This window comes from Camelina sativa, chromosome 8, assembly GCF_030686135.1.
Source record: "Camelina sativa cultivar CO46 ecotype springtype chromosome 8, ASM3068613v1".
NCBI lineage: Eukaryota > Viridiplantae > Streptophyta > Magnoliopsida > Brassicales > Brassicaceae > Camelina > Camelina sativa.
Genome location: NC_141887.1, coordinates 18,375,264 through 18,391,423, shown reverse-complemented (window position 1 = coordinate 18,391,423; position 16,160 = coordinate 18,375,264). Strand labels below are relative to the sequence as shown.

General features: G+C 35.2%; 1 protein-coding gene and 2 pseudogenes across 1 annotated transcript; 1 reads left to right on the top strand and 2 right to left on the bottom strand.

The window, feature by feature from the left end:
* Positions 1-2,908: 2,908 nt before the first annotated feature.
* LOC147940133 (BAHD acyltransferase DCR-like) lies at positions 2,909-3,834 on the bottom strand (annotated as a pseudogene).
* A 39-nt stretch (positions 3,835-3,873) lies between these two features.
* On the bottom strand, positions 3,874-4,462 carry LOC104773275 (putative acetyltransferase At3g50280; annotated as a pseudogene).
* A 4,245-nt stretch (positions 4,463-8,707) lies between these two features.
* LOC104773271 (alkaline/neutral invertase CINV2) lies at positions 8,708-12,311 on the top strand. Its single transcript, XM_010497848.3, has 6 exons — positions 8,708-9,067; positions 9,649-10,070; positions 10,586-11,017; positions 11,108-11,298; positions 11,380-11,747; positions 11,824-12,311. The coding sequence occupies exons 2-6, from the start codon at positions 9,678-9,680 to the stop codon at positions 12,114-12,116; spliced, it is 1,677 nt and encodes a 558-aa protein (XP_010496150.1). The 5' UTR covers positions 8,708-9,067; positions 9,649-9,677; the 3' UTR covers positions 12,117-12,311.
* Positions 12,312-16,160: the final 3,849 nt, after the last annotated feature.

The following is a 16,160-nucleotide window of genomic DNA, read 5'->3' as shown; positions in this document are numbered from 1 at the left end:
CAGTAGATAGGAGGATTGGATCACTAAGTATTTTTGATAATACGTCCACATCTCAATTGTTGTTTGTGGTGTGCAGGTATGTGACGTGGAATCATGGCGATGAGGAGGAGGATGATCTAGGGTCTCGTTTGTGTGATGTTAGTTATGTATGGTTATGTTATTGGAACCTTGGATAAAGTTATGTTAGGTTGATGGATAGAATGGTTAGGGATGTTAGGGTATTGATGATGTATTGGTTTTGTATTTGTTGGTACGTTTCCGCTGTGTATAATGGTTATTGCTGGTTTAATGATGAGTTGTGGTTTGGGTTGGTTTAATTAAGTAGTATGAGATACATAATTCTATATTGTATTTATTATTAAAAAAAAACGGGATGAGTTGTTTCAGTTGAATTGTGACATCCCGGATTCAGAGACTTGCGGAGAGGTTTAAAAGAATTGATTTGGCCACCTATGTCACCAAAATGCACTTATCTTTTCGGTCAAGGGTCCTGAGAGAACTATAGAGTTAAGCGTGCTTGAGCTGAAGTAGTTTCAGGATGGGTGACCTTCCGGGAAGAGACTGTCGGAACTGTGCGAGTGAGGACAAAACACAGGGAAAGATCATGTGGTGATTTGCAGGGACTGTAACAAGTCTTTAAAACCTTCCGGACGCAGCAAACCGACCGTCGGATATGAATGGGCTCATGGGCCTAGTGAGAGGACGTGAGGCCCATGGACTGAGATTGGACATGGGGTCCACTGATAGGTGGCGGTCAGGGCATTACAAGTGGTATTAGAGCCGAACCCAGACGAGTGTGGAGTCGAGTGGGTTCACAACGTCGGGGGTGACGGTCTTGGTGCGCAACGAGGACGTTGCGATCAGTTAGTGGAGGGGGGGGTAAATTGTGACACCCCGGTTTCAGAGACTTGCGGAGAGGTTTAAAAGAATTGAGATGACCACCTATGTCACCAAAGTGCACTTATCTTTTCGGTCAAGGGTCCTGAGAGAACTCTAGAGTTAAGCATGCTTGAGCTGGAGTAGTCTCAGGATGGGTGACCTTCCGGGAAGTGACTGTTGGAACTGTGCAAGTGAGAACAAAACACAGGGAAAGATCATGTGGCGATTTGTAGGGACGGTAGCAAGTTTTTAAAACCCTCCGGACGTAGCAAACCAACCGTCGGATATGAATGGGCTCACGGACCTAGTGAGAGGACATGAGGCCCATGGACTGGGATTGGACATGGGACCACTGACAGGTGGCGGTCGGGGCATTAAAGGGAGTTACAGAAGTAGTCTATGTCAAGCAACCAGAAGGTTTCGATGTAAAGGGATATGAAGATAAAGTCTACAAACTTAATAAAGCTTTGTACGGTCTAAGGCAGACTCCAAGGGCGTGGAACGATAAGCTAAATCAGATTCTAAAGGAGCTTCCGTTTACAAGGAAACGGTTTATCGGAAACGGTTAAATCAAGACATCATTCTTGTTGCAGTTTACGTTGATGACTTATTTGTTTTAGAATCAAACATAAAGATCATTGAGGGATTCAAAAAGGAGATGTCTTCGAAGTTTGAGATGAGTGACTTAGGAAAATTAACTTACTATCTTGGAATCGAGGTATGTGAAGATAAAGACGGAATCCGCTTGAGTCAAGACCGCTATGCTTTAAAGATTTTAGAAGAGGCATGTATGAAAGACTGCAACCCAGTTCATACACCAATGGAGGAGGGTTTGCAGTTATCAAAATCTGAGAAGCTAAAGGATATCGATGGAACTTATTATAGAAAGATCATTGGATGTCTTCGCTATCTCCTCCACACAAGACCTGATCTATCATATTGTGTTGGGGTACTTAGTCGTTACATGCAAAACCCCAAAGAAACACATGGAGCAGCGATAAAGCAGTGTTTAAGGTATCTTAAAGACACTAACACACTTGGACTCAGGTTTGAGCGTTCACCAGTATCTATGTCCGCAAGATTGATTGGTTACAGTGATAGTAGCTACAATGTAGACCCAGCTGATGGTAAAAAGCACGATCGGTCATATATTCTTTTTAGGAGGGAGTCCTATAACATGGTGCTCGCAGAAACAAGAAACGGTTGTATTATCTTCTTGTGAAGCTGAATTTATGGCCGAAACCGAAGCAGCAAGACAGGAGATATGGCTTCAAGACTTGCTCAGTGAGATCATTGAGTCACCGAGAGAGAAGGTGGTCATACTTATTGATAATCAGTCTGCGATTGCTCTTTCCAAGAACCCTATGTTTCATGGTCGAAGTAAACACATTCATACAAGGTACCACTTCATAAGAGAATGTGCTGAGAAAGGACTGATAGAGGTTGAGCATGTTCCAGGGGAAAAAAAAAAGTCGGACATCTTGACTAAAGCTCTCGGAAGGATTAAATTTAAGGTGATGAGGGAACTCATTCATGTAGAAGACTTGGTTGGAAATGACTTCAAGCTTATGAGGGAGAATGTTGGTTCAAGCTTGAAGATAACTTGAGAAGGAAGATATCCTAATCCTAAACCGAGTTATGGTTTAAGAGTTAAGGATCAATTATGTTTAGGAGTTATCTAAGTATAGAGGTTTTCTAATAGGATTAGGATTGGTGTTGATTATAAAAGGAGTTGTCAAGGCATGACATAACACATCGGTTTTTGAGAGAGTTTTGAGAGATTGTGAAGAGCTTAAGTTTTGAACTATTTTCATAAGCAATAAGAGAGTTATTCTTATACTTGTCTTCTTAATTTTCTTTGAATTCTATATGATCATCTTCACAAAGATGTTGAGGAGCTTAACTACAGAGTCAACCAATTGAACCGGAAGAAAAAGTAGCCAGAACTCTGAACTCTGTTCATAACTAAGCTCGTCATGAATTTGTTGCTTTAAAGTCAAACATAGATTTCAATATGTTTATTCTGATCTTAATGAAGTTGAAAGATTTAACTTCTGCAGAATACTGTGATAGTAACAAGCAAAGACAGTAGGATCAGGAAGAAGAAGAAGAGACAAGAGACATGAACTCTTGATCTGACTCCAAAGCTTCGATAAACTCGGGAAGTAGACATACTTCCAAATCTATGCTTGCTCCTCCTTCTCTTCCTGGATAAGCTGAAACCTTCCCGTCATACTTACCGCCATAACCACTTCTAACCGTCACTGCTTTCCCCATCCCAAACTCGCATCCATACTTGTTAAACCTTGGAGAGCTTCCCATGTGAACAATGTTCGAACTTGAAAGCCGATATACTTGCATCTGTAAAGGAGACTTTAACCATCTATTTATCTCGACAGAGATCTTTTCGATAGTGTGTTCGAATACATCTTGATGCAGCTTCAAAGCAGCCCATCTGAAGTCATTCTCCAATTAATCACCAACTTTAGTAGTCGTTTTCACAAGAGAAATGAAATTACCAAAACAATCGGGTTGTAGTGGTGGATTCGTTCTTGATCTATTTCCAGCAGCAAACCTACAAGTGGTTTCTTGATCATTCGGTAGTTTTCTTGCTATTGTTATGCTTCTCCATATGAATGCGGTTAGCGACTGGAAAGAAGAGATCTCTGTCGTTCCGCATTCTTGATTCGCCTTTGATTTCCGCAACGTTACTGTTTCTGATGAGAAACTGAACATTCTCTCCTTCAAAACCAGAGTTTTGTAAAGACTTAAGGACTCATCATCAGGTTCACTGAAAGGAACGCTGTATGTTGGACCGGAAACTTTATGAAAGATTGGAGGATTCTGAAGACAGAGCAATTTGTTGTCGATACTATCAATGGTGGTGTTAAAGATATCGGAAAAAGAGTTGAAGAAATGCCAGAAGGAAGATCCATCTCCAATCGAATGATTCATCGACAATCCTATACTAATTCTGCTACCTATATAACACAATACTACAACTCTGTTTATATATATTTGAATAATATGATTTTTGAGATAGCTATATACAAGAATGAGTAAAACATATCTTGACTGATAAGAGACTCATGGTGTAACCATCGCGGTTCAGTGCTTTGTAGTGATCAAAGAAAGATTGAACAACCAAAGGAACATACTTAGACCCAACAATGTCTGATACACTTAGATCTGATTCAGCATGGATAAATCCAGCACCAGGACTGTTATTACAATCCACAAACAGTGAGTGAGATATTTGACTTTGATTGTTGGAATATAAAGTCGAGAGGGGACCAACGAGAAGATAGAAATGGACAAGTGTTGTGGCAAGCGAGTCTTTGAGGTTCTGAAAAAAAGTCTCCATGAACTCTTTTGCATCGTCAGATTCAGAAAACGGTGGTTTGAGAAAGAGAAGACCCTTTTGGATGTAATGGATTGAGAGAATGAAATGATCTAATGGTGAAAATTGGTATTGTTCTTTCCATTTTTCAGGGAGGGTTTTGGGTTTGACGAATCATTTTGAGATAATCTTTACTTTCGATGATATCGAAGAAGAAGAAGGAAAAGAAGAAGGAACAATCATTTTTGAGATATGCTTTTTTTTTTTTTTTTTGATCAAGCTTCTTTTGTTTGTTTCATTTGCTTCCCTTATATTTTCTTAAGCCTTTCCATTTTTTTTTTGATTGGTCAGACCTTTCCTTTTTAGTTTTTACATACATGGGTAAATTACATAGAATAACAAAATATAATGTTTATTGATCATATTTTGGCAAAGTAAAATGTAGTTTTCATTGAATAGGCAGAAGGTTATTTTTTGACAAATATATCCCAGTACCATGTAATTTAGAATTTCATATTCATGTACGTACAACTATTCGGTAATGCAGACTATGTACGTACATGTAACCCATGTGTGTTCTTGCACAGACTATGTAGTTACATGTACGTACATTGTCCGATTCGATCTTCCCTTCAAAGATACTTACTCTATATAGGTATATTTCTGCTGACATTGTATGCACACTATGTACGTACATAATGCCAACCTATGTACATAGTAAATATCTTTAGCCGTATGTTGAACAAAATACTAAAAAAGAAAATTGAAGTCACCGTACTTGAATCATCCTAAAATAAAGTTTCAAAAAATGAAAATGAATTCGTCACAACGATAATTAGGTTATATACTCTTAAAATTACATATATACATTGAAAGTTAAAGTAGTGTAGTGGTTAAAAGAATTTTAAATAGTGTCCAGAACACGGTTCGATGCTAGAAGAGGAAAAAAAAATAATTTTTCACTTAAATGAGAAGGACAAATTTGTCATTTCATTGTGTTCATCTTCTTCCTCAAAAAACTCTAAGACCACCATGGTTCCTGCGATTTTTCTTCTCATGTTTTCGGTTTTTGTGTCTATTTTCACCATTTTCACACATATCTTAACTAGAATAACACAAGTTTACCTTTCATCCATGTAATACGATACAAAAATATGAGTTTTAGAAAGAAAAAAATTTAGCCGATTTATTTGGCCGATTACCACCAACTCGCGGCGGTGAACCACTGCCCAACATATACTCGCCGGCTCAACGGCCACTGATGCCGATTTTTTGAACACTGCTTTTTAGTTTATTTTTTTACCTTTTAAATTAGTTGAACAGTGCATCGGATGGTTAATATTTTTAATTAATTGTAACAGTGCATCGGTTGGGTTACAAAAAAGAACTGTAATTGGCCAGTTAAAAGAATATAATTCTCTTTTTTTTTAAGAGGTGGCTAATCTGTGGAAACTCTCTTTCACTTTGGCAAACTATGAAAGAAATTTTTTATTTGGAGTGTTTGGTGAAATTTTCTTTATATACATTCCTTTGTTTTTAATATAATACTAAACCAGGTAACAACTCGCACATAGTGCGGATAAATCAATTCAAATAAAATTATTATTTGGGATTTGATACTTGTTTGTGCAAAATAAAATATGTAAATAATTTTTTTTTTGTTTTATTAATATTTTTCGGTTTATTTTATATAAAAATATGTTTCAACCATGAAATATTTGAAAGTAAATAATAATTGTAACGTGGTGAAAAAATTTGTATGACATTTATTTTCATAAAACATGAATAATTATTAAAGTTTTAAAAGAAATTAATTTGTTGTTTTTTAAAGAAGTATAATATAGTTTCAAATTAAATGACTACAAACTATTTAATTTATTTAATGAATTTGTATTTAAATCTGTAATGGCATAGATGTAATTATGATTAATTAATAGGGTTTATTTCCTAAAATGTGCTTCGAACTCTCTGGCGATGACACATCAACATTTTTTCAAGAGTGCTTTTTTATTAATATATAGGGGATTACTAACAGATAGATGAGTTATTTAGTTTTAATAAAATTTATATTAAAAATATATTGTAGGAAAATGATAGCATTTTTTTAATACTTTTTGAGGAAAAGTAAAGAGTATTTTCATTTAGTAAATAGAGTTATTTACCTTTTTGTATGAATAAAGTAATTTACATCTATGTGTATATATATATATATATATATTTATTCATATATATTACAAAATCTAATGATGATAAATTGTTAATCACCAAGAGTTTTACTAAATATTAACCATTATCAAATATATTGCCAAATTCTACATGATTGTGACACATGTGAATTGTATAGATTAGATGTTAACACATGTCAATTCTATATTTACATTTAAAATAAAAATATTAATTTTTAAATCTATCATAAAAAGTAAACTATACATAATTAAAAAAATTTTGTTAATATATTTTAAATATTTTTAAAATAATTTCTAATTTATCTAATTATTAATCTGATTCTACCCTGGTTTTTTTGTTGATATATATTAATTCAAAAAGGAATCAAAGTTCTTTTTTCCTGCTGAAAAAATGAAGTAACTTTTTTTAATCTTATTTATACTTAAAATATGCATATCATTTTCTTTTCTTGAAAAAAGGAACACAAATAAAAGAAGATGAGTAAATCACATCTCTACATATCAATATTAAAGAATACCGGAGATAAATATTAATAACTTAGAATAAGTATAACTAAATTTAAAGATAATTCATAGTAAAAAGGTATTTTAAGGGAGGCTTTTTTAGATATGTTGTTTTGGAATTGTTAATACCTTAAAAGCAGATTTCTTAGTATTTCAGTTTTATAAAATCTAATTGTTTTCAGATCTATGAATCTTTTTGTTGAAAAAAATATATTACTTAAATTGAATTAAGACAAATAATTCCGGCGGGGCTCGAATCCGCGACCTTCGGCTCATAAGACCAACTCTCTAACCAACTGAGGTACAAGACTACTTGTAAACAAATAATGTATATAGACGCTGTCACAAAGATCTATGATTCTTTCTCTAGAGTATATAAATTGAGATGAAGGTTTAAAATTTAAATTAATTTATATATATATATGTACATATATATTACATATTTTTCTCATATATTTTTGATTAAAGTAAAATTCTATGATTTTGTTTTTTACTTGTGTTATTCTCAGCGTTATACCTAAACCATTCATAAAACCAATTCCAAAATATTAAAGTACAATACTAATAATCATTTTAAAATTTTATAAAATGTACCTAAATTTTACGGATGTATCATATTAAGATAAATCATATGTGATATAAATTATAATAATGTTTTCCATAGTATTATTTTCAGACAATATTCAACTTATCTTTAATAATTTGGCTAATATTTTTATATTATAATTGAATCTTTAAATGCATATTTTTGTGATTTAAAATCTTTACTTTTTATGATTAAATATATGGTTGGTTTGATTAAATTTTAGCATAGTATGTACGGGAAAACATATTAAATTCGTAAGAATAAAAAGATATGTATGTTATACCACAAACATTATAATTTAGGAATAATATATTGTTAAATTGCTGAGTTATTCGTTATTATAGTTTTTATAAACTTATAAAATTTTAAATTATAAAATTGATACATTTTAAACTTATTACTAACATTTATTACACATATTAGTAATGTTAAATTGTCAATCACCAAACATTTTGCTAAATATTTAACATTATCAATAATATTGCCAATTTTTTTTTTAAAACTTGATTCAGCAATTATCCACTAAATCATGATTGTACAATTCTTTTTTAAAATTTTATTTTGTAGTTTCCAGTTAAATATATAAAATCTCACATATATTAATGATTACGTAATTTATTCTATTTCTTACAATTAATTTGATAGTAAAATTATTACAAATTAATATAATAAAATTATTTGGATTCGAGTACAATTAGGTTCGGTTTTCATTTTCCTAATCGGTTCAGTTTGGTTCTTCGGTTCCCGTCCACATTGTTCACAAAGGTTGAGTTGAGAAGCAAGAGTTAGTCTTAACTCTTAACAGCTCGTCAGCCAAACTCTGCTTCGTCTTTGTTGTCAGACCAACAAGCTGTAAGTTCATAAAAGTCTTACTGAGCCTTGAGGCAAATAAAATTGTCTAAAAACTGAATCATCATCAAAAGTATGCAGTTTTTGTGTTCTAGGTCCAACCCGAGCACCCGGACAAAAAAAAAGAATTATTATATTAAAGCTCTCATCATTCTACTAAAAAAAAAACATTACATAAATGTGATATATACTTATTAATTATTATTATATTGCCTACCTAACACACTAGCAAGCTACCAGTCCACCACTGTATGTTGGTTTATATGTCAAAAACAAAAATCAATAATAACAATAAAGATAAAAAGTGACTGGGAAACCGATAAAATAACTAAATAAGTATCCGAAGCGAAAAGTCCAATAACCAATCAGACAATGAGATTCACTTACTGGTTCAGTACATTACCGGTTACGCCAACTTGACCGTATCTTTACAACCAATAACACAACTTGACCGTATCTTTACCGGTAACTACCGGTAAACTCCGTCCCTTTCGTCGACATGTTTCCCTTACCAGACCCCGTTTTGTTTTGTTTCGGTTTTTTTAACAAGTCCTGTTTTGTCTTCTTCTTCCTTCTTGTTCTAATCTAATCTATAAAACAACAGCTTCACTCTTCATGACTCTTTTTTCCACTTTTCTTACTTTCTTGCCCCTTCCTCTCTCACTCTCCGGCGATATCGCAGGTTTTTGGTACGAGTTGTTGACGCTTCCGTCGTCTTCTCAGGTTTGGTTTCTTTCTTATAATATATCTCACTTATGTTAGAACCATTATGTATTTAAATCTAGATGTAGATCTGGTTCTCATGGGGATCTTGATTAATATTTTTTGTTATTAACAGTACTAATCTTGTATTATTGTTTGGAACTATTATCATTCGATAAGTTTTGATTTCTCATGTATAGTTTGTTATGGACTTAAGTAAGGGTAATCTCGCGTGACTCAACGACGCAAGAGTTTTTTTGGTTAATTATTTGGATAAGTAATTAAATACGATAAAAGAGAGTAAGAGGAAAAACAAATTATAATATAATTAGACACAATTTATTTGGATAAGTTTTTTTGTTTTTTTTGTTCAACCCTTTGGAACTTTGGATAAGTAATTAAACAAGAAAAAAGAATCTGTTAAAAGGTTTTTAAAAAAAATCTTAAAATAAACACAATTTATTTCTAAAAAAGAAAAAAATCCATTGTTGTTACAAAATGAACATAGTTTCATTTCCAGATAGAAACAAAATCAGTTTAACAATTTTATCTAAATAACTGATTTTGTGTCTTTTTATTTTATTTTATGAATGAATCTGTAGATCTTGTTCTATCAATTAAAACGAAAGAAATGGAAGGTCATAAAGAACCATTGAGGGTAAGAGTTGAAGGATCACACACAAATTGTTCATTATCAGAGATGGATGATTTCCATCTGACTCGGGCTTTGGAGAAGCCGAGGCAGCTAAAGATCGAACGGAAGAGATCATTAGACGAGAGATCAATGAGCGAGTTATCGAATGGCTATGTAAGACAGGACAGCTTTTTAGACATGGCTCATTCTCCTGGAAGTAGGTCAATATTGGACACTCCTCTCTCTGTAAGGAACTCGTTTGAGCCTCATCCGATAATTGCTGAGGCTTGGGAAGCTTTGAGAAGGTCAATGGTGTTCTTCCGTGGTCAACCTGTTGGTACCATTGCAGCTTATGACCATGCCTCCGAGGAGGTCTTGAACTACGATCAGGTAACTAAATGATTCCATAATAAATACACGCGATTAGCAAAAAACAGAGACCTAATCGTGGAATAATTCTAAAAAATGAGCAAAGTTCTCTTAGTTAGAAGCTTATTTTACGTTTTTATTCTCAATCACTCAATGGCTATGGTACATAGAAATGTGGTCAAAGACTTAGCTAATATATAAAAGGTATAAACGACACAAACTTTTCTAAATCGTACTCGTCCCCTAATCTTCTTGATTTTGAGTAGTCAAACTTAAAAACACTATTTAGTAACGCTCTTGGTATTTTATAAAATAAAGGACAAACTTAGTAATGCTCTTGGTATTTTATAAAGTAACGGTCATATTATTTGAGTTTAGTAACAAACTAGTAATGTCTTGGTATTTCATAAAATAAAGGTCACGTTAGTTTTTATATTGGTTAGAGCATTTGAATCCAGAGCACATAATCCAGAGCATGGCGTGGGTAACTTTCTAGTAATATAATATCTTACAACTTTTATTTTATTTTTGTGTAGGTGTTCGTACGAGACTTTGTACCGAGTGCACTGGCGTTTCTAATGAATGGAGAGCCAGATATAGTGAAAAACTTCTTGCTCAAGACGCTTCAGCTTCAAGGTTGGGAGAAGAGGGTTGACCGGTTCAAGCTCGGGGAAGGTGTTATGCCAGCAAGCTTCAAGGTGCTTCATGATCCAGTCCGTAAAACCGACACAATCGTAGCAGATTTTGGGGAAAGCGCTATAGGAAGAGTAGCACCGGTGGATTCAGGATTCTGGTGGATCATACTTCTCCGTGCTTACACAAAATCTACTGGAGATTTGACTTTGTCTGAGTCACCAGAGTGTCAGAAAGGAATGAGGCTCATACTCTCACTCTGCTTGTCCGAAGGGTTTGACACTTTCCCTACGCTGCTTTGTGCTGATGGTTGTTCTATGGTTGATAGGAGAATGGTAATTAAGAACGTACCTTCTAGTGTAAACGAGCAAACACCTTTTTAGATTCTTCACACTAAAAACCAAATCTTGACTTGTGCTTTGTAGGGTGTTTATGGATATCCTATAGAGATTCAAGCTCTGTTTTTCATGTCGCTGAGATGTGCCTTGTCGATGCTTAAACCTGACGAGGAAGGTAGAGAGTTCATAGAAAGGATTGTGAAGAGACTTCACGCCTTGAGTTTCCATATGCGCAACTACTTTTGGCTCGACTTCCAGCAACTCAACGATATCTACAGGTAACATGCTCAAGTCAAAATGATCCAAGTATAGATTATTTATGATTCAATCGTAACTAAAATGTTAATTTCTTTGTTAAGGTACAAGACAGAGGAGTACTCACACACAGCCGTGAACAAGTTCAATGTGATGCCGGACTCGATACCAGAGTGGGTTTTCGACTTCATGCCTCTCCGTGGAGGGTACTTTGTGGGCAATGTAAGCCCGGCCCGTATGGATTTCAGGTGGTTTTCTTTAGGGAATTGTGTCTCCATCCTCTCTTCCTTGGCAACTCCGGATCAGTCAATGGCTATTATGGATCTCCTTGAGCACCGTTGGGAGGAACTAGTTGGTGAGATGCCGCTCAAGATATGTTATCCTTGTATTGAAGGCCATGAGTGGCGGATCGTTACTGGTTGTGATCCTAAGAACACTAGGTGGAGTTACCACAACGGTGGATCTTGGCCAGGTTAGCATTCTTTTTGTCCTAAACTAAAGACATCATGTGAAACGCTTGGTCCTTACCGCTATCTTTTTGTGTGCAGTATTGCTGTGGACGCTGACGGCTGCATGCATCAAGACAGGCCGGCCTCAAATCGCGAGACGTGCGATTGATCTAATTGAGTCACGGATACACCGAGACTGCTGGCCTGAATACTACGATGGTAAACAAGGAAGGTACGTTGGAAAACAGGCTAGGAAGTACCAGACTTGGTCAATCGCGGGGTACTTGGTTGCGAAGATGATGCTTGAAGATCCTTCCCATATTGGAATGATCTCTCTTGAAGACAAACAGATGAAACCTGTTATCAAGAGATCTGCTTCATGGACTTGTTGATTTTTGTTGTCTTACTTTTTTTTTTTTTTCCTTTGCTTTTGTTTTGTATTATAATTTTATCAAGAGATCTTATCGAGTCATCGCTCTGTTTTGTATTGGCCTATTTAAACAAAAACTTGACATACGTTTTTGAAGCCAACTTGAACATTACTTATGAATGGCTCATTTAGTTTATAAACATTAACTATTGAAAAATGTTTTAATGGGATTAGAGCAGCTCCATTGTTTTGGTCTCCCACTATTTTAATGCTTTTTTCCCATGCACACACGATCATTACTTCCCCATTATACCAAATACATTCCCAACGTTTTTGTATAGGTCAACAATTATAGACTCATTGAACCCTGAACAGCTCTAGAATATGATGCTTGGTGGCAACTGGCAACTACCGCGCTGCTCAGGGGTTCTTCATGCAATATAGATGGACCAACGGTGGCAATATTGAGGCTAAGTACACTTCACAAGCTGCTCATTTGTATAGCCAGATTCTTGCGAAGGAGTTGCTAAAGTCATGACCGAAGAAACTACTACTCCACCAGTGCCACTTCTTCGCCTAAAGCTTCCTATACAGTTCTTCACAGTAACTTCCCGAATCGAGCTCTAGCTCGTTGAAAGTATGTGTGTTTCACTACGGAAGAAACTACTACTTTGAAGATGTATTGGTTTGTCTGAAATAGTGTATGTGTGATACAAGAAGATAAATGATTGCTGTTGTTTTATGTGTCTGAGAAGTTTCTAAAAGGTTTGAGAAGACAATATTGAAGGACGTTTGAGGATAAATTGAAGAGGAAAACTACTATTTCTTTGGTTGATTAAATTGGAGTTTTACAAAGAAAGGGAAAATAGCAAAAAGAAAAAAAAAAGCTTTTTCTTATGAAATTTGGACATCTTCTCCTATGGTGATTAGGAAGTCCTGATGGATATAAGGAGGTGTTGGACACGTCCTAGAGAGACAAGAAAGCTGAAAGATAAAGATAAAAACCCTAGAGAGCTTTTTTTTTGTGTACGGCTTAGTTTCGCGTTTTGGTGCTTGTGTTGTTCAAGCTTATTTGTTCGTCGGTGTGACGTGTGTGTGAATGTTGCTCAAGAGAGTTGAAAATCTGAAGTCTAGTGTGACACCCCGGGACTTGCGGAGAGGTTTAAAAAGAATTTATTTGGCCACCTATGTTACCAAAGTGCACTTATCTTTTCGGTCAAGGTTCATGAGAGAACTCCACAGTTGAACGTGCTTATGCTGGAGTAGTCTCAGGTTGGGTAACCTTTCGGGAAGTGACTGTCGGAACTGTGTGAGTGAGGACACAACACAGGAAAAGATCATGTGGTGATTTGTAGGGACGGTAACAAGTCTTTAAAAACCTCCCAGACGTAGCAAACTGGCCGTCGGATATGGATGGGCTCATGGGCTTAGTGAGAGGACGTGAGGCCCATTAAGGAAGGTGGGCCCATGGACTGGGATTGGACATGGGGCCCACTGAAAGGTGGCGGTCGAGGCATTACATCTAGGCTTAGGGGGAGTTTAGCCCAATGTTAGGTTATCTTGGTTTGAATCTAGGCTCGGTGTGAGTTTAGTTAAGGGTAAAGATTTATCCTTAAGATTTCATGTTATAGAACGGATCAGTGAATTAAGAGGGTTGTGCTTGACTTACGCGTTTGCGAATAGGTTGTATTTTCTTTCTTGTTCTAATGAAATCGAAATCTGGACGTGGTCCTAGGGAGTAGGAAAAACCAAACCTCGTTAACAAAGCTCTTGTGTTATTTACTTTCTGCACTTTATTATTTGCACCTCATCCGCACTTACACGTGGTATCAGAGCGGGTTCTTGATAGAGATTCAGTCTAGTTTCGGGTAGATCAAGGGTGAGGGTAGTTCAGGAAGTAAGACAGAGCTTTGAATCAGTTGTGATGAATTCATACAGAGAAGGCACATCTATGAAAGGACCACCGCTGCTTGATTCATCGAATTACAGATATTGGAAGGTTCGTATGCAAGTGTTTATTAGTAACCTTGATGAATATTGTTGAATTCGATTGAGCTTGGTTTGGAGCCTCCTAAAGTTGTGGATGATAAACGAGTTGAGAGTCGTAAGCCCAGACATAAGTGGACTACTGCATAGAAAAAGCTATCAAGTTGCAATTCTATAGCCAAGACAGCGATTTACAATGCCATTGATTCAAGCCACTTCAAGTTAATTTCTCAATGTGTATAAGCTCAGAAAGCGCGGAAGTCATTGGAGAATATGTTTGAGGGTACTTCAAGTGTTAAGAGAACAAAGCTGGATATGTTGGCATAACAATTTGAGAATCTAAGGATGAATAAAAAAGAAACTGTGGCTGAGTTCAGTGCTAAGTTATGTGATATATCTAATGAGGCTTTCGCTCTTGGAAAGCAGTACAAAGACAAAAAGCTTGTGAAGAAGTTGAAGCGATAATTGCCTGCAAAATTTGAGTCAAAAATTTCTGCAGTTGAAGAAGCTCATAATTTAGATGAGATGGCTTTTGATGAGTTTGTTGGGATTCTTAAAGCTTTTGATGAGTTTGTTGGGATTCTTAAAGCTTTTGAATTAAGCAAAGCATATGAAGCTGACGGAGTAAAGAAGAAAGATGATGAAGTTAAGGAAGCAATAAAGAAGGAAGTTGAAATTGGAGTAACTCTTAAGGTATCATCTTATGAAGATTTAATGGCTATGCTATCAAAAGGATTTGCTAGATATTTGAAGCTTAGGGGAAAAGAGAAAAAGAATAAAATGGATGATGAAGTGAGAAGTTCATCAAAGGATGTTCAGTGTTTTGAATGCAAAAGGTATGGACATGTACGGTCTGAATGTGTCAATTTACACAAGCATAAGAAGAAGGCTATGAATGTTGTTACTAGTGATTCTGAAACTGATTCAGATGAAGAAGAAGATCTGAAGAATTTTGTGGCGTTTACAACTTTTGAAGATAGTTCTGCATCATCGTGTGCATCAGTGTCTGCAACTGCTTCTAAATCTGCAGCAAAACCTGCAACTGCATCTGAACATGATCTGATAGTGATAGTGATGCAGAGGATATGAATTATGAAGAACTTGGTAAGAGTTATGAGAAGTTGTATGCACATTGGCTTAAGGTAGTTGATGATAATTCAGTTTTGATTAAGGAGAAGCTCGAATTAAAGGCTAAAGTCGTTGAAGCAGAGAAACATGCAACAAAGAAGGGATAATAAGCATTAAAAGCTAAAGTGCAAGTGAAGAAACTCAAAAGAATTTGAGAATGCTTAATAATGTTACAAAGAAGTTGGATCACATTCTGAGTATTGGCAAAACAGATCAATGTAGCCTTGGATTTATAGGAAAATCTTCAAAATGAAGTCTGGTGTTTGTTTCAAGTGGAAAAATCACGTCTGCATCAGGAACTGCAACGGTAACAGAGACCGCTTCAAAGACTGCTTCAGAGACTGTATTTGTGAAAGAGCATGGTAAAAGAATTTCTGAATTGCAAAATGCACCTAGAAAATTTTTTTGACCTGTTTGCCATCATTGTTGTATTGTTGGGCATATTAGGCTAATATGTTTCAGATTGTTGAGAGAGAGGAACCGAATGGAGAATGCTTATGATGTAAATTGAAGTTTTACAAAGAAAAGGAAAATAACAAAAAGTGTAACATCCGTGAACCAAAACTATGCGTTTTTTCGATCGACACCATGGGTAATACATTCACTATTTACAATTTGAGAAATAGTCAATGAGACCCATTTGTGAGATAGATTAGTTGTGAGATAGAAATATGAGGAAAAATTGGTTAATTACATAAGGGTATCCGATTTTTTTACATGAGAGAAAGTCAAAAAAAAAATATTTTATTTTTTATTTTTTTCTTTTGCTTTTACAATCACACCCTATCCTATCTACTTATATTCAAATATTTGGTAAAAAAAAAATTTTTGAAAGTTTTTTCAGACACAAAATATCTATGTTTATTTTTTCTACATTTTGACATCCATTTTATTTGATGATTTTATTTGTTAATATTAAATATTTTTTATAAGTTTTGTATTTGTACACCTT

What these genes read in the sequence shown, in the direction of transcription:
- LOC104773271 (XM_010497848.3), top strand. Translation starts at nt 9,678, where the DNA reads ATGGAAGGTCATAAAGAACCATTGAGGGTAAGAGTTGAAGGATCACAC. An exon ending in AGGTCTTGAACTACGATCAG is followed by an intron (nt 10,071 to 10,585) that starts GTAACTAAATGA and finishes ATTTTTGTGTAG; the next exon opens with GTGTTCGTACGAGACTTTGT. An exon ending in CAACTCAACGATATCTACAG is followed by an intron (nt 11,299 to 11,379) that starts GTAACATGCTCA and finishes TTCTTTGTTAAG; the next exon opens with GTACAAGACAGAGGAGTACT.